The 25,750-nt window shown below is 37.4% G+C and overlaps 1 protein-coding gene across 6 annotated transcripts in view; it reads right to left on the bottom strand.

The window, feature by feature from the left end:
- Nucleotides 1-25,750, bottom strand: part of for (cGMP-dependent protein kinase for) — a 599,950-nt gene that overhangs the window by 131,972 nt on the left and 442,228 nt on the right. Inside the window, exon 1 of one of the 6 annotated variants that reach the window (XM_069843876.1) lies at nucleotides 24,362-24,667. The exons of the other annotated variants lie outside the window; for them this stretch is intronic. Coding sequence (XP_069699977.1) covers nucleotides 24,362-24,611 — 250 coding nt within the window. The 5' untranslated portion in view covers nucleotides 24,612-24,667. Of the gene's footprint in view, nucleotides 1-24,361; nucleotides 24,668-25,750 lie in introns of those variants that run through there. 6 annotated transcript variants of the gene reach the window in all.

Below are 25,750 nucleotides of genomic sequence, written 5' to 3'. Positions count from 1 at the left end.
AATCAGCTACAAGGGTCGGTCCGGTTTTTTTGCCAGTACTGTAAATTAATTCCTGAACATCTATTGCTCAATATCTTTTTGAACATTACCTATTTCATGAGCATTTCATTTAAATTCAGATTAGTTCAAACACATCTCTGATTTCATGTTCTCCATTACCATCTTCGTTTCTGAAGTCCAATGTGTTTGTCGCATTTTACACATTTACATTCAAAGTTTGTTGCGTTTTCAGAAGTCGAGTAGCAAAATGCGACAAATGCGACTGTGGCTTAAACCCTGCTTTATTGCACTATTAAGAGTTTTTTTGACATGTTCCATATTCTAGCTGTGAAGCAATGTACGAATACCATTGAATGTAAATAAATACAAGTGTCGTTTGTTTTGCTGCATACCACATTTAACGTATCCAACAAACACCTGACATTTTTTAAAAGAAAACGGCTTTCTACAACATGACGACTGCAGGTTTGCATTCAGGCTGAAGGTGGCTATTTTGAGCACTTCCTGTAATGGGAAGCAGCTCACTACTGACCTACAAGCATGACTATAACCTGGAATCAAAATAAAGCATTTTGCATTGTTTTTGTATCTCCTGTCCACCCATGGAGTGGGTCCCACATGTTACGAAAACACTCTGTATATATGTTTTGAATTCTGTAAAGGTACGTACAATCCTAGATCATATATGTAACAGATAACTCATCGCTATGTTAAAATCGGCAGCACTTTGAAGAGAACAACAGCCAGGATCGGCACCCGCCCGCCGTAAACGAACACGAGATGGCAGTACAGTCGCTAATGCAATTCAAATGGGAATCATGACGTGACTCCTTATGTAACAACTAGATGGCAGCGTAGTAAACCTGACAAAAGTTGTCAACCTCAAAGCCTTTTAGGCCGACCTATCTGGGTATATATGAGCCGTTCAGAGCAAAAGTGGTGTAAGTCAGAATTGGGTAATGAGGTTTAAAGTAAAAATTCTGTAAAATACAGCGCAAAGTAGCAGTTAATATGTCCTTCGTGCTATCCACTAACTACTAATAGTTTAAATAAATTGAATATTAATTGCTACCTTGCGCTGTATTTTACAGAATGTTCACTTTAACCCTCATTACTCATTTTTGACTTACACCACTTTTGCTCTGAACGGCTCATATGATCTAGGGTATAATAAATGAGAGTTTATTTCCTTAAACTATGAACGGGAATAGAACTGGTACCATGAATTCGATTGTTCCAAATCGCGTCAGACGTAATGAAAAGGTACGGTACGTATCGTCTTCATGACACCAATTTTTTTACAACCTCTCAATACTTTCTCTTTCACTTAGTGCAATAAGAAAGCTAAAATAAATGCATGCGCTATAATTACAATTTTCAGTGTAAACTGACCCTAAGGCGTGAATCATTAGGGTTGTTACCCTAGAGGTTGCGTGCTGCTGTCTGTATTTATTTATACAGTAGGAGATGTAAACGACTGAAGTTCTTGGCACCATAAATAAGGCCAGATTATAAAACAAACGGCTGCAAGAGAGTGTAACTTGTATCGGATTTCACAGGGCTGGTTTAATTATGACTTGAGTTGCAGCCTCCTGGCTACTAGGTATAACCGACAGGCAGATTGTATTAAAAGTGAAAGGAGTTGAGGCGTTCAAGAGAGGAATAACATTAATGCCAAACATAACGCACTCCATAACAAATGACCGCAACTACAGTTCAGACAAGCGCTATAAAATTTGCAGTTACTTCGTGTTGACAAACACATCGCTCTTACTGACTAGAAGAAATACATAAATCTATACAGACTGTTTATATGTGAACATTCGTCACGCGTCATATACCGCAACCAACAACAAATTATTGTGTTCAGTTAATTTTATGACAACTTCAACAAAGCAAGTTGCTTTCTGGGTGCAATAAATTTCATGCCCTGAAGAGTTTGGGATTCGATCTTCACACCGATCATACGTATTTCAGCTTTCTGCGAATGGTATTCTCATAAAAATAAGAAATCTTAGATTACATTAACAATGAAAACTCTATTTTTTTTCCTGAACAAATCTTTCCCTGAACATTTTAGTTAATTCCTTGTAATTGATGTCTTGAATATTTTTATAAGCTGCACTCGATTTAATTTTTGAATAAGTTGAAGTTCCAATTCACAGAAATGAGTACTGTCTTATTATTATTTTTTGTACTTCTTTGTAAATGCTATTAACTATACAGAAATTCTCAGATCTTTCCAAATTTTCTTCCCAAGACTACTTTGAAACTCTTTCACTCTTCCAATAATAATATTGTTCCTCCTCGGGCCTGTTTAATGAAACCCACTAATGATATTGGTTAATAATCTTAAAACTCATAGATATTGATCATACTGCCTTACAATTAATGTTACAATATTTGGAAATAACACAGTAAAATATAATTTTTTTATACCCTCAGCCCTCCTTTACCGAGATATGGTCTGTCTTCCAGGTGTGTTTTGTGTTTTATATGCTATAATGTAAAGAAGTCATATAGCAATGGCAAAGAAAGCTTTTAATAGAAAAAGGAGCATCTTCTGCGGACCTCTGGAGAAATTACTAAGGAAGAAACTAGTGAAGTTCTTTTTGTGGAGTATGGCATTGCATGGGGCAGAAACAGGGATATTACGACGAAGTGAAGAGAAGCGACTATAAGCATTTGAAATTTAGATATGGAAAAGGATGGAGAATGTGAAATGGACGGACAGATTAAGAAATGAAGCTGTGATAGAAAGAGTGGCTGAAGAGACAATAATGCTGAAACTGATCAGGAAGAGAAAAAGAAAATTGACTGGGTCACTGGCTAAGCAGAAACTGCCTACTGAAGAATGCACTGGAAGGAATGATAAACGGGAGAAAAGTTCGAGGCAGAAGAAAATATCAGATGATAGACAACATTAAGATACACGAATCGTATACGGAGACTAAGAGGGCGGAGGAAAATAGGAAATAGGGCCTAATGGAGAATGCTGGGTTCGCAGTGAAAGACTTGCCCTAGGGCTGAACACAATGAACGAATGTAAAGAATAACTGAAAAATTGAATAATTTTTTCTCTTCCCTTGAAATTATTCAAATCTGCTTCACAGGGAGCTTTACCTGAAAAACTAGACTTGCATAATATATACGTTACTGTAGGTACGTTAACAGAAAACCACAATTCCAAGTCATACAGAGTTTGTGTGCACTCGATGCGGGTCTCTGGCGTTTTGTCAGCCCACTCGAGTTGTGTGGATGTAAGGGGAAAAACTGAGATGGTGTCCGGTGGAGTTCCTGAGTAGCTCAGTTGGTAGAGCGCTGGTACGTTCAACCAGAGCTCCCGGGATCGATACCCGGCCCCGGAACAATTTTTGTCTTGAAATTATTCAAGTCTGCTTCACAGGGAGCTTTACCTGAAAAACTAGACTTGGATAACTGAGAAATTCTTTGGAAATAACGCAGCAAAATATAACAAATGTTATATCCTTCAATCCCCATCTTCCCGACCAATACTCACAGTGTCTCTAAAGTAAGTCCCATTTTCAGTAATTAATGGCACATAGCTTGGTGGACAATTCATGATGAATCAGGTGACATGTGCAAGAGTAGTCCATCTGGTTTTATCTTGTTTTAATTAGTTTACCTGGTTGGCCACAATCGGCGTTGTGAGCAACAGTCCAACAATGACGTTTAGTGGTGCAAAAAACCATATTGCGTCGATAGAAATGATTGTGCTACGCAAGTGCGACGCTCTTTTCGGACGAGGTATGGAAAGGAGGCACTCAGCAAGAAGGTGATAAAGAAACGGCATCATCAATTTCTCACGACTGATTGTTTGTGCCCACAGAAAAAGACCGGACATCCAGGAGTTTCTAATGAATGTGTTGAGCGTGTACGGGAGTGTTTTCGACGTAGCTCTCAGAAGTTCTTGCACACGCCCCACTATCACTGTGAAGTTCGTGACTATCTCAATCTCACACTTCTTCAACTTTGGAGAGGACGAGTAGGAGACATGGACAACGCTTACATGAAATAGCCGCCGCGATCTCCTGATTTAACCCCCTGCGATTATTTCTTGTGGGGTTATATAAAGGACAAAGTTTACGTGCCACTTCTATCACGAGACCTACAGGATCTACGAACGAGAAATGAAGAAGCCGCAGCCACGGTGACATCGGACATGTTATCCAGAGTCTGGCAGGAGTTGGAATATCGCGTTACACATGGCGCTCATATCGAATCTCTGTAATGAAACAAAAACCTAGAACCTTGTGCACCGTATGAGCCATCAAACATTGTTTAAGCTTAAGTAGTATTTCAATAAAGAGAATCTTAAAGTGGGACTTACTTTAGAGATACGTGTACTTTAAGTATTATTTGAGCAACAAAAAATGAATATATTAATTGTACTACAGTGGTAACACTTGAAGGAAGATCAAAGTATCAACATCATGAGCAGTAGCAGTAGCAGATATAGTGAGGATCACGTAAGAGTAGTCCCTAAAAGGCTAATTTGGTCGTCTCTTCAGTGTTGCCAACTAATATCAGATATCACCAAAGAGAGTAAAATCACAATGCCATATATAATGATGATAATAATAATAATAATAATTATAATTATAATAATAATCATCATCATCATCTATTAACAATGACGATGTCTTGCTTATTTACTTACTTACTACATCTCATCTTTATGTTGGGAGGGTTTTCTAAATGGTTCAATAATTTGTGAAAGAATAGGCCTATATTTTCCTCCTGGACCTCCCGCACATTATGTTGGAAAGTAGTAGTTTAATATGATCTGATATTAAAATGTATTATAATCTAAATGTATTTTGATTGATAACGTGAAATGATTAGTACAAACTCCGAAAACCGAATGCCACTTTGAAATGTATGCTTAAGAATACTTACTCCTAATAATTTTGCTATTCTAGTTACAATTGCTGTCTCCGTGCACATTTTCTATCGATCACCCAAGTGCATGTACAGTATCGCACCATATGTCTTATTTATTCACACTCACTCTGACTATAATCTTGAATTGTAACCACAACGCAATGCATAAAATAACTGCTATGTGTTAATATAATACTGATATTAATTAATTATTAGCATGTTCGAATTTCACTAGCTTCCAGTAATCGGCTCAGAAATCTAGAACAATTTGAATTTTCAGAATTTGCACTACCGGTAACAGCTGTTCCTGCTGCCAACATAACAGTTGGAAAATCACTAGTCTACCAGTTGTAGTATTTCTTAGTATCGAAATTCGAAACTACGTTGGCAAAAGAAAATTCAATCTTCAAACTATAAAATCACCATAATCCACTAGTATAAGTAGTAATGGTGGAAAAATGGTTAGATTTCACCCTCAGGGTATAAAGTAAGCTGATACGGACTATAAAAGTACTGAGCACTTCAGTACCGGTATTCATGTTTCTGCCTCAAGATTAAAAGAATGTGTTGTACTGTGTAACAGAGTGTGAAATTTTCCTGAAGCCTATTAGTCTGTGTAAGTTCCCTAGTACACAGAACCGGTTTCAGAACAGTTAATTCTATTTCACATTAAAAACGCTGAGAATCAGTGTTAAAGGCGGCGTACCAGTAACCAGAGGCCGCAAATTGGAGTTCTTCTGCAAATAAATTGCATCACGGATCGTTAGCAGCTACGATCAGAGAGATCTGTGAAGAAGTCGTACAGAGTGGGTCGGACAGCTGCTGCTGCGACTTCTTGTAACAGGGAGCAGATTTATTAGTTGTGTCATGCGTTGTTACACTTGCAGCATTAAGGTCAGTGCGGCAGTGTCAGTACGCCGGCCGCCGTGTTCATCATGTCAGGTGTGTCCGCGTCATACATAGACGGAAGAAACTGCATCGAGTACGTGACAGTTCGCTTACACTTATTATACACGCTAGTTCACTCAAGCTTAAAGGCTTATGTGGGCTGTTACGTTTCCTTAAATAATACAAAGCATGATGATGATGATGATGATGATGATGATGAGGAGGAGGAGGAGGAGAAGGAGGAGGAGCAGAGGAGATGTAGAAATGACAGAAGTGGAGAAGTAGGAGAAAGAAAGGACAGTGAGTATAAGGAAAAAGAGTGGAAGGAAGAAATGATACAAAGAGAAGAAAAAGAGAAAGATTAGAATAAAGAGAATTAAAAACAGGAGAAATAAAGAACGGTAAACGAAGTGAAGAAAAATTATATTGACCAAATTAATTTAATAAGCATAATACTGAGAGCAGAGAACGAAAGGATATGAAGAAAGATGAATAAGAAACCAAAAGAGAAACAGAGAAAATGAAAGAGAAAAAGACGACGAGAAACGAAGATACAGAATTAGAAGGAAGGTTATAATAGGGCCAGGTATTTACGGAGATCGCGAAAATCACGACATAATAGATATACAATAGATTTTTGCTAATATGTATGAATTAATTGATTCTGATTAATAATATACGGATAAAACAATCGCGACAAATCGCGAAATAGAGTTCTAATAGCGAAATATGAACACATTCGCGAATTATTACTATTGCATCGTTTTAGAGTGAATTTTATATTCTGAATATTTTTTTCGATTTTTTTTTTCACTTGAATTTGTTACATATCCAAGTAAGCTATATTACATGGTAAGTTATTCCAAGTGCTCTGATTACGTCAGTGAACTCAAAATAATTCGAAAGTGTTAACTTGAGGGCGTCAAGTTTTTTTTTTTTTTTTTTTTCGTTTTTAATGAATGTGTGATAAATACAGTCTCAATCCAACAAATATTGTCTATTGGCCATATAGCACATTTATCAGAATCCAACGAACCTTCAATGTTAATTGTTTGGAAAGTAATATTCATACTGAGTTAATACTCCAATTCCAAAATAACTGTATTTTACAAAATTTCCATTAATCTCCGCCCAGAGTACAAATCAATCTCCAATAATCTCCGCCGACACCAATATTAAAAAACACTAATGATAAAATTAATCTCCATATATACCTGTCCCTGATTATAATGATACTAACAGTAACAATGAGGGAACAACAAATCGACAGGCGCATATCTTTCCTCTTCTGCATATACCTATTTACGTAAAACTACGTATGAATGGCGCGAGAAATGAAACGAGGAGAACACAAGATATGGAAAGACAAGGAAAGCAACGAGAATAAGGATAAGGCAAAGATAACAAGGGTAAGGCAAGGCTAATAAGGGGAAGGCACGGAGAACAAGAGAAAGACAAGGAGAACAAGGAGAATATATGAGAATAAGGGAAATACATTAGAACAAGGGAAAAACAAGAAGAAAAAAAAGAAGAGAGGAATAACAAGAGAACAGAAAGAGAAAAAGGTAAATACAAGGCGAACAAGGGGAACATGAGGATAAGGGGAACACAAAGAGAAGGCGAAGATAAGAAGAACAAGGGGAACATGAGGATAAGGAGAACAAGGCGAAGACAAGGAGAAGAAGGGTAATATAAGAAGAAGAAACGTATGGATAGCAAGAGGAACACAAGCAGAACAAGGGTAATATAAGAAGAACAAGGTAGAGGGTTACATTTTTATGTGAGGGTCAATTCCAAGTTACCCAGCGAAGAGAAAGACATAGTTCTACATAAAAAACAAGGAAGAGAGAAGTTAACGAAAAAGAAAAAGGATATTAGAGGATAAAAAGAAAAAGATAATAAACAAGGATAAGGAGGAAGGAAACAAAAAGGACGAGAAGAAGTTGATTGAAGGAGAAAATATGATAATAATACGTAATGATAATAATAATAATAATAATAATAATAATAATAATAATAATAATAATAATAATAATAATAATGATTGAACGAAGTGAAAACAACGAAGATGACGAAAAAAGCTGAATAAAGAGGAAGGGAGGGCAAGAAGGAATAAAGAGAAGTAAAGAAGAAAGATAATAATAATAATAATGAGGTAAGGATAATAATGAAAAAGAAAAAGAGAAGCTGACGAAATAAGAATATGAAGATTGAGAGTGAAGGAAAAGACAGAGAAAAAAGGATAAGAGCAGAAAGCTGAAAAACAACAATAAGGGAAGAAGAATGAAGATGAAGAAACAGAAAAAGAAGAAAGAAGTACGTAGCTATTGGTTGGATGGATTTCACCACAGAGCGGAAGGCAGGCGTGCGTGCCGAATTATCGAGACAGAAAATACGGAAATTCATAATGAAGGCAACTTAACATTTAAATCAGAACCTACTGATTGGTTTGTGTTCCAAACCGGATATGAGATGCAGGAAATATCCATATATTAGAATTATTATTCTTTTTCAGGATTACTTACAACAGGTTAACCAGTCAAAACAACTTTCTTTATGCTATCGTACGTTGCATAGTATCATGTTTTCAACAGTGGTCCATGAGACATGCTCAGCAATTAGCGAAGTGGACCATATTTCTAGTTTTAGCGAACTTTTACTTCGGGGCCTCACTGAGAGGCTGCGGACAATTTTCGCAATAGGAACGGATCTAGAAATCTGATTACTGGCCGCAAAATGATAGCTACTTCAGCGGACTGGATGCGTCTGTGATCCAAGCGCTGGATGGAATCTGTGGTGGACAAAACAGAGGGTTTAATCGGGGCACTCCCGTTTCCCGCTATCATTCCACCAACACACACTACCTCCCTCTCATTTCATCTATCATATCGTCGTTGTTCCTGCAATAACTCCTATGTAACATATTTATCGATTTTCAGATTTTTGCTCTATTAAATAACTTAAATAGTGATACAGCAAATAATAAAATCTCCTATATGTAATTGAATCCTCCAATGTTAAAATGAACTAAGTCAAAATAATGCATTTTTCTCTTTTCTCCTGGTTTTAAAATGTTATATAAGTTCGGAAACATTGGGGTGTTTAACAGTTAGGGTAGTCAAAAAATGTGTTTAATAGGCCCCTAATAATGTAACAAAACAATACTTTATTTTACCAAATAAACTCAAAATGGCAATGTTTTTTCTTTCTCCTGAAAAGTTGTATTTTTTTACTTAGTTACTTTTAACATTGGATGATTCAATTATATTTCTTTCTTTCGGTAATGTAAGAATTCACAATCCCCTATGAACGGCTGTCATAGGATGAATAAATGTGTTTTTTCCTCCCACTGAAAAATTTTATATTTTGCACATAGGATTATTGCAGGAACAACGATGATATAATTATGCAACAGTAAAAACAGGCTGGGGTGACGTCTTGGGGATAGTACAGGTTTGCAATGCTGGCATAGAAAGGGCTTGGGCTCCGGACATCAGGGCGTACAATAGGCCAAAGCATGCCAATACCTGTTTCGCTGTAAGAAAAATCCTAATGTAAACACAAGCACGTGGCTGTCATACCCGTGGTTGGCTCACAGTCGAAACACTCACATGACGCAGGAAAATATAGTCCGTATTTGGAAACCGTAATCTTGTATTATTTGAAAATAAAAAATTGAATTCTAGTTGTTAAATACAATGAAACATATAACTTCACTCATATGTAAAACGCTATGTAAAAGAAAAGCTACTTTTGTATTTTGTTATGAACTATGAACGCGGATGAATACCAACAGTAATACCGAGGTAATCTGTTCTTGTAAAAAGCTAGAGTCACTGGAGCTCGTAGTTGGCTTCTCTGTGTGTGTGTGGTTATTAAGCATAAGAGTGGAAAACCTCTCAAAAGCGGAGGAAAACAAATAGTCTTAAATGTATATAATAAGTTAGGCTATGTGAGTTTTAATTACAGTAATTATAAAGTAAATGTTTCCTAAGCAAACGAATGCATAGTAGTGAGGTTAGGCCTACTTGACGAGTAACGGGGAAATGTTTAACATGAAACAGAATGTACAACAGTAGGCGGGAACATGTACTGAGAATCTATGGCGCCAAACAGCGGCCAATGAAGCCTCACTTCAGTCACGTGCTATTGTTTATATTAGGAATTTTCTTACAGCGAAAAGATTATAAGTGTACGGACTCGACTTGTCTCGGGTCGAGTCCTCGAGAAGCCAAGCCAAGCCAAGCCAAGCCAAGCCAAGCCAAGCCAAGCCAAGCCAAGCCAAGCCAAGCCAAGCCAAGCCAAGCCAAGCCATGCCAAGCCTATGAAGTTGTCACAGCAATATTTTAGCAAACCGAATTCTTCACTGTAATGATAACTCAGGTATTCCAGATTAACAGGATCAAAATGATACAGATGACAGAGGGGTGGGTCCAACATGACTGGTCGGAGATACCATCTTAAAGCATTAATTATTATTAAACGCTCGACTTCTGCGGTAGAGTCGGAAGGATATGCAAGCCAGTGTGCCTGCCGCGTCATAGTTCGAAAACATGTTTAGTAATATTATACTAGGCTCACCTCACCGGCCCTGAGAAAAATGCAAAAGGAATGCATTAACTGTTACTCACTCCAAAGCTACTTTAAACCACGCCTTTATTTGCCAGCTTCTGCACTGATAACGTCTACAATACAAGCTTAATAAAACTTTAAAGAAAACTTGAGGACCAAACTCCTACTACCCTCACGACAAGCTGCGAGGAGCTCCTGCAGGAACTGCGGACCAAGAAAACAATGATATGGAACGAGTTCTACACGACGGATGCGATGATCGACCGAGAATGGACACGCGGGGGCTCCGAGCTGAGACTTACAGTCACCAGATTCGCCATACATGGTTTTCACCATAAAATGTGCAGAACTATAGGTTTCCATGAACCAAGTGCCGATTGTGTGTGTAAACGATGTGACAAAAAGTGTGAAGATATCATGCAATGCACTGTACACATATACAAGAAGCACTGACACAGCTGTGTCAATGAGTACAGCAAACTTGCACACTGTGCGCAATTCCTATTATACCTATAATAAAAACATTAACGAAACACTATACCTGTATTAACCCCTGCAGTAGCTGAATGGTTAGACATTTAACCTATCACCACCTGTTATCAGTTCGGCTACATCCCCACTCCCAGCTTCCCCAGTGAGGTTTTCCTCCGGCCAGGGACTGTGAGGCGAGTCGCACACTGTACCTACTACAGTAGCTTTCAAAACTAAAGAACCGCCTAATATGTTTCTATGTAACCCTGTAGAGTACACTGCTTACATTAATGTTTATTCAGTTTGAATTGTGGCATGAGACAGAGCGTTACACGACAGCAGAAGTTGCCCAATTGGACGCTGACGTCAGCAGTCATCAAGATATTACTTTCTCTCATCGTTGGATTGAACAAGGAGGTCCAATCCTTTAACACCGCGATCACCAGACTTCATTACTCTGGTGTCTTTCCTTTGGGGACTCATCAAATCCCTCACTTACGAAATCCCAGTGGAAAATGACAAGGAATTGGCTGCCTGTCTGTTTGTACAACAGATATTTGAGAGAGTGTGCCCCAATTTCTTGCGCCATTATACCGCACGCATAGAAGTCGGTGGTCGCCGCTTCGAATAGTAGCTATGAATTATGAAATATTTTGAAAATACAGCAGGACGTTCTGCACACTTATTAGTCTACAGTATTCACCTGAGAGTTCAAGAGTTCGTGGAGCATTAAGAAGACATCTCCAACCATTGGTTTCCTATCTCAAAATACTCAAGTTGGATCGCTCTATCTGCATTAAATTGACCCTGTTAATCTGGAACACCTTGTACAGCATGATCATATTTATGGAATAATTCAACAGGTTATCAGCTTCGCCCACCGCAACCACAGAAAATACTCGCGTGCGAGGAAGTAACTCTATTTATCTTATCCACAATTTTTCAGCGACTTCACTTGTTTTCTGTAAGTTAAAAGTAAAAGCCGTTGTTTATAAATATACTGGTTACCATACAAAACCATTCCATAGTAACGATTACTGGTAGTGAGAAATGCAAAATAACTTGGCTTTATAATAAATAACCCTTTATTTTTCACAATATTTTTTTAATTACTCTTATAATTTGGAGATCTTTTACAAATACCTAAGAATATTGCATATAATATGTACGCAAAGAGTTTTTCGATTCGTCCGCTAAAGATTTGTTTTGCATACGTGTACATATATACTGTACATAGCCTAGTAATAAATGAGCAATTCTTGTATATTCACGAATTTTATCTTGGAAATGGGCCTAAGGATGTTGGTGAAATCCCTTGAATGTATACCCTTTTCGGGTATGTGAAAGTGATCTAACCAGGTCTCGACTTCGGGAAAATCATTTAGGTGGTTAAATAACCAGACTGACTGCTACGAACTAATAATCTATTAATGAAATAAACACAAGGGCCACATTTACAATTCGGACATAAAACCGAGCAGTAATACATGATTTTTATGTTCAACCCCTCGATAGCGCCCCCGAGTTGCAATTTTGAATTGCCTATGTAACTGGACTTCAAAATAACACAACAAAATTTGAAACTTTTTATGCCCTCAGCCCCCTTTACCGAGCGATATTCTATACATTTATAATTATCATTGTTTGTGTTTTATATTCTCACTATAATGGAAAGAACATAAAACTTATCATTCGTTTTTGTTTCGATGTTTATTCTTAATTAATTATTTGTTTCTTATTCGTGTTGCATTATTAAATCTCATTATAATGAATCAGTGTCTTTCTACTTGGTTATTTAAAGACGCTGTATCAATTACTCGGTTATTTAGAGTCGATGGGATTGGTGATAGATGAGGCCGAGGATTCGCCATAGGTTACCCGACATTCCCCTTACAGTTGGGAAAACCTCGGAAAAAATCCAACCAGGTAATCTGCCCAAGCGGGAATCGAACCGTGCCCGAACGCAGACTCAATACTACAAGCTTTGGGAATAACATGGCAAAGTATAAATTTAGATGTCTTCGGCTGATTACTGGAGCTCTTTGGTACGTTAGAAACTCAATTTTCTATTCTGATCTTGACATTCCGGATGTAAATACAATCCTCCGCAAGAGTTATCCATGGCTCTATCTAGCCCAACCATCACACCAATCCTCAAACTCAACAAATTACTCTCAACTAACCGCCAGATCCACCACATCAACATAAGACTCAAACGAATGTTTGGCCAGAACAAGGTTGTAACCATCACTTTTGGTGTGTTGAGTTAAGCTGTTCGTGAAGCTCTCTGCATGTTTTTTTTATTGGGTTATTTTACGACGCTATATCAACATCTCAGATTATTTAGTGTCTGAATGAAACGAAGGTGATAATGCCGGTGAAATGAGTCCGGAGTCCAGCACCGAAAGTTACCCAGCATTTGCTCGTATTGGGTTGAGGGAAAACCCCGGAAAAACCTCAACCAGATAACTTGCCCCGACCGGGATTCGAACCCGGGCCACCTGGTTTCGCGGCCAGACGCGCTGACCGTTACTCCATGGTGTGGATCTCTACATGTTGGCGTCAATGTTTTATCACTAGGGGAATTTATTATAATTCACTTTATCCTAATATGTACAGACCCAGAAACAAAATTTGGGCCATCTAATTTAGTAAGTTCCAGACACAACGCACTGCGCATGTGCACTAAACAAGGGCGCCTAAAAAGTATGCTACTTGTGATTAATCTTGCGAAGCTTGTTGCCTACATAGAGGAGGACTGCTACCAAGACTCGGCCCATTTTTTAATTTCGTATCTGTCGTGCATTACAGGCGATATGTTCGGTTCAAGTTTGTCGATATGGCGAAGTTCGATATTCGCCGATGTTCGCTCTGCAGAAAGAGGCCTCTCGTGTTTGTTCCACCTCGTTATAAAAATATTCGCTGTCCTTCACTCATGTTTTAACCGCTGCAGTATTTTAGCACAGACCTTGCCATTAGTTTTTCATATCAAATAAGACGAAGTTTTTAATGTCTTGATTGCCTCTCTCATGTTCGAACATTTCAAGACACTAATCTGTACATTCCAATAAGCAATGATGATAAACCATTAATCTTGATTTACCAAAAAACAAACATTTGCCTGTTACAACCTTGTTTTGGTCAATCATTCAAACGGAAAATACACTCTGATTTGAGATTATGAATTTACACAATGTAACCGGGACTACCGCTGGATAGCACCTCGAACACAAATAGTCAAGTTGTTTTTTAGCAAAGCTGTAGTGTGTAATATAAACATATAAGGAAAAATATTTACCTTTCCTAAGAAAAACTGCAAACATGGCATGATGGAGAAGGATGGAGCGTGTGAAATGGACAGAGTAAGAAACGAAGCTGTGTTGGAAAGAGTGGATGAAGAAAGAATGATGCTGAAACTGATCAGAAAGAGGAAAAGGAATTGGCTGGGTCACTGGTTGAGAAGAAACTGCCTACTGAAGGATGCACTGGAAGGAATGGTGAACGGGAGAAGAGCTCGTGGCAGAAGAAAATATCAGATGATAGACATTAAAACATATGGATCATATGCGGAGACAAAGAAGAAGGCAGAAAATAGGAATGACTAGAGAATGCTGGGTTTGCAGTGAAATATCTGCCCTTGGGCAGAACATTATGAATGAATGAAAGAATATACTGTGCGTAAAGCGTATTTGTTTACGCTTTCAGTCTTCTTTTACCGATCCATGCCATGGCCGGTCCTCCAGGTACTACTAACTATGACTATTGTTGGTAAGAAAGAAGAAAGAAAAGAAGAATTGATGCAAAGGAGGAATGGAGGGAAGATTTACTGAAGTAAATAAAGAATTCAGAAGAAAAATTAGCAGATAATAATTAAATTAACCCCCACCGTTGGTTACTCTACTTTGACGAAGTGGTGGGGCTTGCGTGGTCAGATGATCACTAGAGCGATGCTGACGGTAGCGTAGGTCTAGTGTGATGATCCAGACAAAAAGGGAAACCCTGGTCCTCCAGGTTGGGGGTTGAGCGTGTCGGCTGACAACCGCACACCGTAAACATACAATTGTCTCGAAACCTCAAGAGAAGCCTCGGATTGTTGGAAAAGTAAACAGGAGACGACTCAGGCAAAGGAATATGGATATGAATTTTGGAACATGGACTATTCTAGGGATAAGGGCATGGAAAACGAAGGCCAGAGATAGAGAATATTGGAAGAGATGCATTGAGGAGGCCAAGCTCAAATTGGGCTGTAGCGCCATAGCAGCAGCAGCAATTAAATTAACAGAACGAATTAGTTGTTTAGTCAACTGTCCGAAGACAGGTTTGAACCTCATAAGTAACATTCAATAAGGTATCACTCATGAGGCAATTAGGCCAGGAGATAATGGGATAGGGTGGCCAGTTCCTTTCCCCCTCCAATGCATAAATCGCCGATTAACTACATGTTCCACTAAGCAGACTTCAGATGCATACAAAATGGAAGAATAATGGGGAAAAAGATAGTTAAGAAGAAGGAAAGAAGGACAGAAAGAGAAATAAATACAAATAGTATAAGGGAAGAGAGAAAGAAACATAACACAACAGAAAAAATTAAAATAAAATACACGAAGATTCTCTTATCGATGGGTTAGTACGACACGGGTGATAAAAGCACCAAACAACATACCTAACAGTAATGAGGGACACACGACCTGCTAAAATTTAATGTGCACAGTTTGCGATTTGCCTCCCTGAGGACCGAGACAGACGAGACGAGTCACACACATGACGGGCGGCTTGTTTGCAGCACGAGCTCTACTTTTCCTGCCGCCGGCGTCTCGGAAGCGGGCCGGAAATGCGAGAGAGCGACATACTTACGCGTGCCACATCCAGCACACGTGGGTTTGAATCCAGATCCTATCACAATCTTCTGCGACATTGTATATGGTTATTAGACCCTGCTTCCATTACAGGCAAAGAACTGAGAGCTAGTTCTTTAAATACTGCATTTCACTCGTATTGTTTCAAGAGATGAATTTCAGTCATGATGTGACAGTCCTTAAATGCTGAATTCGACTCGTATTGTTTCAAGAGATGGATTTAAGTCATGACGTGACAGTCCTTAAATACTACATTCGACTCGTATTGTGGGAAGAGATGAATTTAAGTCATGATGTGACATTCCTTAAATGTTGCATTCGACTCGTATTATTTGAAGAGATGAATTTAAGTCATGATGTGACAGTCCTTAAATGTTGCATTCGACTCGTATTGTTCGAAGAGATGAATTTAAGTCATGACGTGACAGTCCTTAAATGTTGCATTCGACTCGTATTGTTTGAAGAGATGAATTTAAGTCATGACGTGACAGTCCTTAAATGCTGAATTCGACTCGTATTGTTTCAAGAGATGGATTTAAGTCATGACGTGACAGTCCTTATATACTACATTCGACTCGTATTGTTGGAAGAGAGGAATTTAAGTCATGATGTGACAGTCCTTAAATGTTGCATTCGACTCGTATTGTTTCAAGAGATGAATTTAAGTCATGCTGTGACAGTCCTTAAATGTCGCATTCGACTCGTATTGTTTCAAGAGATAAATTTAAGTCATGACGTGACAGTCCTTAAATGTTGCATTCGTCTCGTATTGTTTCAAGAGATAAATTTAAGTCATGACGTGACAGTCCTTAAATACTGCATTTGACTCGTATTATTTCAAGAGATGAATTTAAGTCTAAATAACTGTTTATAAACCTAAGAAAAATGTTATTTTTCTACACTTGATAAATGATAATACTATAGATTGTATAAAATATGTGGGAAATTTCAATGATAATGAAGGATACAATGTCACCAAAATATGGGTATAACGCTACACCTGTGCTATCCTTACCAGAAGAAGTTTGGTTTCTTTTTCTCTTCCTTGTCCTCCTCAACCCCATTTCAACGATATACCCTGAATCACATCATATTTCTCCTTCATTTCGTTCTGATAACATGTTATAATATCTTTCAAAATATGCATTTTGTTTTAGTGCATTAAAAACCTCGCCACTAAACTCACTGAAGCTTCAAGAATATAGTCACGAATTTTATTAGCGACATATCATTTTTCTTTTGTTTGACATGGCTCGGTACGGTCCGGTCACTAGAGGCGAGCACAGTCGGAGCTGCTGTTCCACACGTATTGTCCAGTTGTTCCAAAAATGCGTGATATAAGAAAACTTCATCACATATTCTTTGTTTAGTGCTGTACTGTCTGCGTGTGAGAAACATATCACTTACATCCTGCATTCTGCATATTGAGAATGGATGACACATGGTTAAGACAGATGAATCTACTATTTACAAACTCTAGAGAAGTAGTACGGAAGGACAGAAATGAACAAAAACTACAAACTTTGAATCTCGGAAAGAGTGATCATAGAAACCTTGTATGATTATGATTATTATTATGATGATGATGATGATGATGATGATGATGATGATGATGATAACGAAGATAATTGTAATATTTAGGCAATAATAGCTGAGTTTCGTTTGCAGAGTAAGTAAGTAAAGAATTGGCCTTCAACGTCGGAGAATCTGGTTCAAATCCTGAACATTGAAATTTGAAATTTTTGGTAAAAGAAAGCTGTGTTTTACGAAATATCTTCCTAGATCACTCTAGTTTATTTCGCTATGATTTCACTATTATCGCGACTAAAATCACACTCCACGAAAAGTAATATATGAGTAAAGAAATGTGTCCACTGATCTGAAGACCTACGGCAGGAGCAACAATTACAATTCTCATGGATCTGGTCCAAAGGCCTGAGGATAAATCACCCACACTGCAACTAGATAAACAGATAAGTATTACCTTGCATTATTTCTAAATGCACGAACGAACCTTGTTGTTCTGTATTGCTATTGCGAAAGACAGTACAGTAATTTACCGAAGAAATAAATCTGGCAGAACGAGACAAAGGAAACCAATCGTGAACTGTTGAATAAGACACCGATCGCGACATCGAAAATAACGATCAGATCATAACACTTAGGTCATTATGGAACTGGCATATATTGGATTATTAAATTAAGGATTTGAGAAAGTGACATTATATGCCTACAAGAAACTTTACAACAGATAAGAAAAGGATTAAATGAACGAAGGAGGTAAGTCTCACAGACTGCCAAAAGTCTGTGTTACAGAGACTAAGATATAATGATATGAAAGAGAAAGTGAGGGCGATAACAGAAGTATTCGCGGAAAACCAATCACACATATCCTGTGTACAACATATAAGTGGCTCCTCCGGTAAACTTCTCTAGCATGAACTTATCATTCAGAAGATTTGGCTTTGATCTCCAGAGTTCATTGTAATGATATTATTTTTTCTATGACATTGAGATAAGGGTGCACTATTATAATAGCAGGGAGAAAATTGATAACTTATAGTACAAGATAAATATTTTAAACGAGTTTCACAACTTCCCAATTCGGCTCCCAGGAGAACAGCAATATAGAATGTGATAGATGTAGCAATAGGGGAGAAATTATGGTAAAAATAGTAACATTTTGATTTAGACTTCAAAAAATGTAAGAAAACGAGATTGTTGTAATTTATTATAAATTTACCGTATAAAATAAATTGGGCTAGCACTTAAAAAATGAACTTGATAAGATGGGACTGGGACAACTGTGGAGAGAAAATCATGAAAGTAAAACTTATGTTTTGAATATTATAAGTCAAAGGTGAAACGATATAGAAAAGCAACAAATGGTAGTTACATGAATAACAAAACTTCACTACAAAATTACAGGAAAGTTAAAACTGTATGGAGTCAAAAAGCATACATAACGATATGAGATAGAAATGCTAGAATTGGTTTTGCATGGATTATGTTAGGAATGTGGAACCTGAGAGATTTTAGGGGTAATACAGAAAACGACACATGTATATTATGTGGTGAAATAGAAAATATAAAGAATATAACTTATTGTTAAAATTTGTGTCAAAACAGATTTGAGTGAACGCAGTTTTATGAAAAGGGAGTGGCTACATTTTTAGTAATGAAATTGTATTAGCCAAAATATCAAGAATTACAAATGAACACATGATAAAATCCTTAGGAACATACATTTGGAAAGTAAGAATGAGGAAAATAAATAAGTCAAACGCTATGTAAAATAAATTTTAAAATATATGTGTGCATATAACGTAAAAAGGCCTACTTATGTTGAGAAGTGAGTGATAGCTATAGCTATATAACGCACTGCAACCAAATAAATAAAACTAAATAAATAATATTACTTTGTGTTTGAGGAAGTACGCCGCTACGGCACAATGGATAGGATGTGAGCTTTTCAACCAAGCGGTCCGTGGTTCGATTCCCGGAATACGTTAAGATTTAATTCCATTCCACGGGATGAGTAAGCCTATTTGTACTTTGTTCTGTACTTGTTCTGGGCTCTGCACAGATCTGCAAAAGAGTCATCGGAGCGCTCAAGGTTTCTTTTTTCTCCTGACGAGGACATGACGACTCAAAGTAGTCTATGAGGTATGACAGACCACCACCAAAGGTATCTAATCCAGTCCGTGGCGCGACAGCCCATGAATGTACATCCGGCTGCTGATCTCACGTCCACATACCTTAACAGAGATGAACGATCATACAACCATTACGAAGGTAACGTGTGGTTAGTACTATGATCTCGGTCGCTATAGTTAAAGGCAGAGTATAGAAATATTTTCATATTTCGTCCGATAAGCACCTTTATACCTCTGTATTTCATATCAGTCAAGTCTGAGACTATGGACAGTTCTTTTATATTGCCTGAAGCCCAAGCAGGGTATAAAGAACCGATGTGAAACATCTGCGCTCCAGCTGAAAACGGCAGCTAACGAGTAATAAAATGCAAAACTGTCCTGCAACCAGCAGACTGACGTGCGCTCCTTCGTCACCAAGTGAAACGCCATTAACTATTCTTCCCGTGAAATGGTTCTGCATGATACAAAGTTTACATACACGATGCAATTCCAGTGCAATTTCGAGTCTGCATTACTGCTACTTTAATAATAATGCATACTGTTCCCAACCGAGTCCTTCACGGCTCATCGTGATGTGTGTTAGGTCAATCGTGGAGTTGCAGAGAACGGTCAGGGGTTCAATTTCAAACACTGTTCAGATCATTTGTAGCTACTGCAAGGCTTATGTGCGCGCAGAGATCACAGGGATTCCTACAACTGTTTGTCTATAAATAGCCGAGTCTATGACGCCTTAAATTATTGTATATAACCCATTAGTAAAATGAATAGCTGCCCAGAACAAGGTTGTAACCCTCATTTCTCATAAGTTGACTTTTTCGTGAATAATGGTTATTAATGATGCGCTATTTGTAATGCTTGTACTCGTATTAAAATCAGCACACATGTCTGATCGTCTTCCATACTATAAAAAATTAAAAGTATATACAGTACAATGTGTTTTTCCCCATTATTTTATAAGAATTTCGTATTTGCTGATTACAAACTTGTTCTAAGTGGCTATTCAAATATAGATATCTCTATCACTTTCATCCAATTAAATAGGGTAAGGTTGGTAATATTGTGATACGAGTAATACTGTGATAGTTTTTTTGAGAATTTATTACAATTTTACTGAGCTAGAGAAAGATTGATTTTCTGCATAAAACTGGCTCTTCTCTCACTCAGTAAAGCTGTAATAAATTATCAAAAAGAGCTATTACAATATTACCAACCTTTACCCTATATTGTACAATTTAATATTAATTCATTCACAGTTTTCTGCCCAAGGTCAGGCCTTTCATTGCAAACCCAGCACTCTCCAATCTTTCCTATTTTCTCCTTTCCTCTTAGTCTCCGCATATGACCCACATATCTTAATGTCGTCTATCATCTGATATCTTCTTCTGCCCCGAACTCTTCTCCCGTCCACCATTCCTTCCAGTGCATTCTTCAGTGGGCAGTTTCTTTTCAGTCAGTGACCCAACCAATTTCTTTTTCTCTGCCTGATCAGTTTCAGCATCATTCTTTCTTCGCCCACTCCTTCCAACACAGCTTCATTTCCTATTCTGTCTATCCATTTCACACGCTCCATTCTTATCTATATCCACATTTCAAATGCTTGCAGTCGCTTCTCTTCACTTCGTCGTAATGTCCATGTTTAAATCCATAGCGGCATAATCGTATTACAGCTTAGACTCTTATGACCATGAGAATGGCGTAAAAATGCAGCAAATTGCAGTAAATTCTAAGAACTTCTTCAAACTCCAACAATTACTTCATCAACTGTAGGCAATCATCAGATTAGTTTTGGAAACAGCAATAAAGAAAGTTTCTTTTAATTCTGAAAATAACTTGGGAAATTTCAGACAGTGTAACCCGGGGAATCCCTTAAGAAAATGTGGGTAATCTTACCACTTCTCTAAACTTTTAAAATCGCTTAAAGAATTGTTGGCTGACCTTTAAACATCTTTCAAACCATAAATAATCTTACGACATTCTTTCAACTCTGAAAACCACTCGGTCAACTGCAGATAACGCTTAGAATAGATTCACAAATTGCAGTAAATCATATAATCTTTCAATATTCAAAATCACTTAGAATATTTTTGAAAATTGTATTAATATTATGGCTATCTTTCAACTTTGAGTATCATGTGATAAAATGTAAGTAACGTTTAGAATATCCTGCAAATTGTAGTTAGTAGTTGGCTATATTTCAACTCTGAGAATCATTTGACAAATTATAGCTAACTTTATGGAACTCTTTCAACTCTATAAACTGTTTTACAAATTGCAGTGTTTAGAATACAATCGTAAATTGTAGTGACTGGATCTTTTTTAACTCATAAGCAAACGTTCTGATGGGGGCAGATAAAAAAGTTATTTTTTTTTTCTTCCACCATGTTAATAATGTCAAAAGAAGTGCTTATACAAATTTTGGCCACTCGACCGCAATTACAAGGCTGTCCAGAAAGTGATTTTCCCTGGGGCTGTTTATAGAAAAAAGCACAATTGCATGAAAATATTTATCGAAACAGATACAGCAGTTGTTGCGCTATTTTTAAACATATTCCCACTAGAATTGAGACATTTGTCACACAATGAGACCAATTTTTGTGTCGTAGAAGTCAGCCGCCTCAGATCGGAACCACCGTTTGACTGCCTCTCTCTCTCCATCCCATGATATGAGAAATGTCTCACTTCCGATGGAAAATATGTTGAAAAATAGCTCAACAATTGCTGTGTATCTTCCAATAAATTTATCCAATGAAATTGTGTTCTTTTTCTGTTAACGACCCCTGGCAAACTTATTTTTTACGGCCCTCGTAATTGCGGTCGAGTGGCCAAAATTTGTATAAGCACTTCTTTTGACATTATTAACATGGTGGAAGAAAAAAATTTAACATTTTTATCTGCCCCCGTCAGAACGTTTGCTTGTCAGATCCATTTGGCGAATCGTACTTGTTTTTGCGGGAAAGGTCTCTTCAAGCTCTGACTTTGAGAATTACTTAGAAAACTGCAATTTATCCTAAGAATACTAGTATTCTGCAAATTGTAGCCAAACATTGAGATGGACTTGGTAAATTGTAAAACTTTACTATTGATCTCTTTAAACTTTGGAAACCATTTACAAAACTGTGTGATAACGTCTGAGTACCTTAGATGAGTCTAAGGACTTCAATGTCTTTTAAACTTTGGGAACCAATTTGAAAACCACAAGGAGCGCACAGAATATCTCTTAATCCCCTTTCAATCAGAAAGCAATTATCACAATACATTAAGTAAACTGTGAATATTTTTTCTGATCATTTTAAATTCTGACATGCACTTACAACGATGAAGGTATTCCTCAACATATCTTCGCAAACAATTTTCTTATACACTATTTAAGAATCACACATTGCAAGTAACTCTTCAAATAACTTTACAAGGAGTAGTTTATTCTAAGGATCTCTTTAAAATTTTGAAAGCTATAGATAACCCCCAAAATATGTTCACAAACTTGGCTAATTGTAAGAATACCTTTAAGTTATGAGCGTTCCTTACCAAACTGAGGATAATTTTCAGGATATCAAAGCATCTCTCAAACAAAAGTGCAGCAAAGTTTCTGAATTTCAGAAAATTGAATTCAGTGACCAGACTCTTTTAGAAACTGTGTATAATGTTTACAATAACTTAGTAAATAAACCAGATTTATAATTTTAATATACGTGTGGCCGTCTATGACCAAAATTTAATATAGCCTTAACATTTCAAATATGTATAATGAAAACTCCATGAATGTTTCTTATAAACCCAGACTCTCAACTGTGAGGCATGAAGTCTTTTTAAAATGTTGGAGACCGGATTTTTAAAGGAAACATTGTCCATTTCGTACATAATTATTTAATCACATCACTTAACTTTATATGAATATCAGTTAAAACTATCAGTTATTGTATTATCAAATTAAGCACTTCAATGTTGGCAACTAAAATTTTGAACTCAGATAACAGAATCAGACAAAAAGTAGTATAATTCAGCATACTCAACTACAATATGTTTCTCCATATATTATGCAGCAATGTTAGTCGGTAATTTTTAAATATATCAAGAGCGGACTTTTTTTTTTACAAGGAAATAAATTCTGCAGATTTAACTTATAAACATATTGCGATTATAACAAAAATTTAGAAGATGCATATAATTTTAATTTTGGTTTGAATGTTTGAAGACTTCGGGTATAAATAATGATAAACCACAATGTATAAACCATACACTTTTTGCTGCATAAACAAGAGGGTTGTCATATTTTCCAAGCAGCACATTCCTAACACCTGTTACATTCCCATAATTATACAAGAAAATGGAAGATGTGGTAAATCTCAATTTTGAGAGTTATTCACTATTTAGCCTACTTCCGAGGTCTTCATTTGTTAGTGACTCTGTAGCTGAGGGAATATGAAGACTTCTGAATTTCAAAAACGGGATAGGACAATTTTGAGTTTTAGGTCCAGTTTCCTACATTCATGTATAGGAGGGTATTTTTGCAGGAAAATGGCAGGTCATTTTAGTTTTGTCTATAATTTTTCTTTTTTCTCTCTCGTTTCTTTTTGCGAAAACCATCATGGTACAAGTAAATCTTTCGAAGTCCACTGGAACAAATATATTATGGAATTACTTGGATTATATAATTGCAAATAAATCCATAACTTCATTATAAGCACAGTTGACAATATTATGTGAAAATGCGTTGCTTTTAAATTCAATTTTAAAACACACAAACTACATTCCTTAAAAGGATATGATGAATTAAAGGATAACCAGTTTCAATCTGCGCCATGAACTAAACCGTAACACATTTAAGTTCGAAATTCAACATGGTGTACTTAATCTCTGACATTTAGTTGATCTGGAAGAATTTTTCATCCTATAAACAAATGAAAATCTGCGTATGTAAAAGAGGAACAAACTAACACTCTTTAAACTTGGTTCCACAGCCTCCTGAGGCATATCACTACAAACACAAAAAGCATGCACACTTGGGTTTCCAACCTGGGGGCCGAAGCAGCATGTTGCCGGTACGGCGCCTGCGCACGCCATATGTGTGTACTGGTACGATGAGTTTGGGTCGCGGGATCGCAAATTCTTCTTCCACTTGATCCTGGTCCTGGTCCCGCTCCGGCGGTTCAAGGTCACGCCAGCTTGCCTCGTATAGCAACGCCATCATACGTCGCGCGGCGTCGCTGTCAGGATGTAGGTCCGACGCCTCCACCGCGGCGGCGCGGCCTGGGTAGTGGCGCATCGCATCACACAACCCGCGCGCTCGGCTGCTCGCGCACGACTGAATATACACAACATGGCTCCCCTCCGATTCTCACTTTCTTGCCTTTGTTACGACATTGTGGCAGGGTCGCAAACATAATAGCAACAATTGCAACAATATTTAATGGTAATATAATGATGACAGAGAGTAATATGATAAATATTACAATACTAACAGCAATAACAACTAGAATCACGAATTTCACTTGATGAAGAAGATAAAATTCAAACAATTGACTATCATTTACACAAAAGAGAAAGTATCGTGATTCATTCCTAAGCAACCGACCCCGGCAACGTAGTTCACCGAATCGCCGCTCGATGGCAGTAAAACCAGAAACTCGCTGCGCTGACATCTGTCGGCAGTGTAGTAAATCGAGGGGCGGGCGTTACGCTATTATGACACATATTCGTGGGAGGATTTGTGGCTCACATAAAAAAAAAAGAGGAAGTGCGCCCGCTGAAAATAAACTAGACTCCCGCGCGATCTCTGCTCTGTCGGCCACTCTGTCAAATTATGCTAAGAATCATGCCGCGGAGTGAACCAGCTCGAGTTTCAGATATTTATTAGCAGAACACTAACCTATCATTAAGGGATTGCAGGTCGACCCGATTGACCACACACCTACAGACAGATCCTTGTAAGGAAACGCCGAAAGAAGTGCATACTCTAATTTTCTTCGGGTTATTTTATCGTCTCCAAAATGGGGAAAATCCATAAATTAGACTAGGAACCTTATTTGCGACAAGACATTTCTCCACTTCTAAACTAGAAACTGACGGAGCAAAGTTTCAGCCATCGATGTACTGTACAATATGTAAAAGAAACAAACTGCGCAAAGATTTGGACTTTACTTCTTCGGAGAGATCTGAAATGGCCTTACATAACATAGGTCTATTAATTTGTTCCAATGTAAACTTTTTTTTTTTTAGAATAAACAATAGCCCAGAGACAACTTTTAACTTGCGTTAAGCAGTTTGGTTTAAATCCCTTTCAAAGTTTCAAATGTCAACGAACAGTTGTCTCGATATTTGCATCTATTTCTTCTAATTTTCTTATATTCCAGGGCAACTTAAAGCACCTAGAAAGAAACTTTTCAAAATGATTAGACTGAAACC

This window comes from Periplaneta americana, chromosome 13, assembly GCF_040183065.1.
Source record: "Periplaneta americana isolate PAMFEO1 chromosome 13, P.americana_PAMFEO1_priV1, whole genome shotgun sequence".
In the NCBI taxonomy this organism is placed as follows: domain Eukaryota; kingdom Metazoa; phylum Arthropoda; class Insecta; order Blattodea; family Blattidae; genus Periplaneta; species Periplaneta americana.
This window is presented reverse-complemented; position numbering and strand designations above follow the sequence as displayed.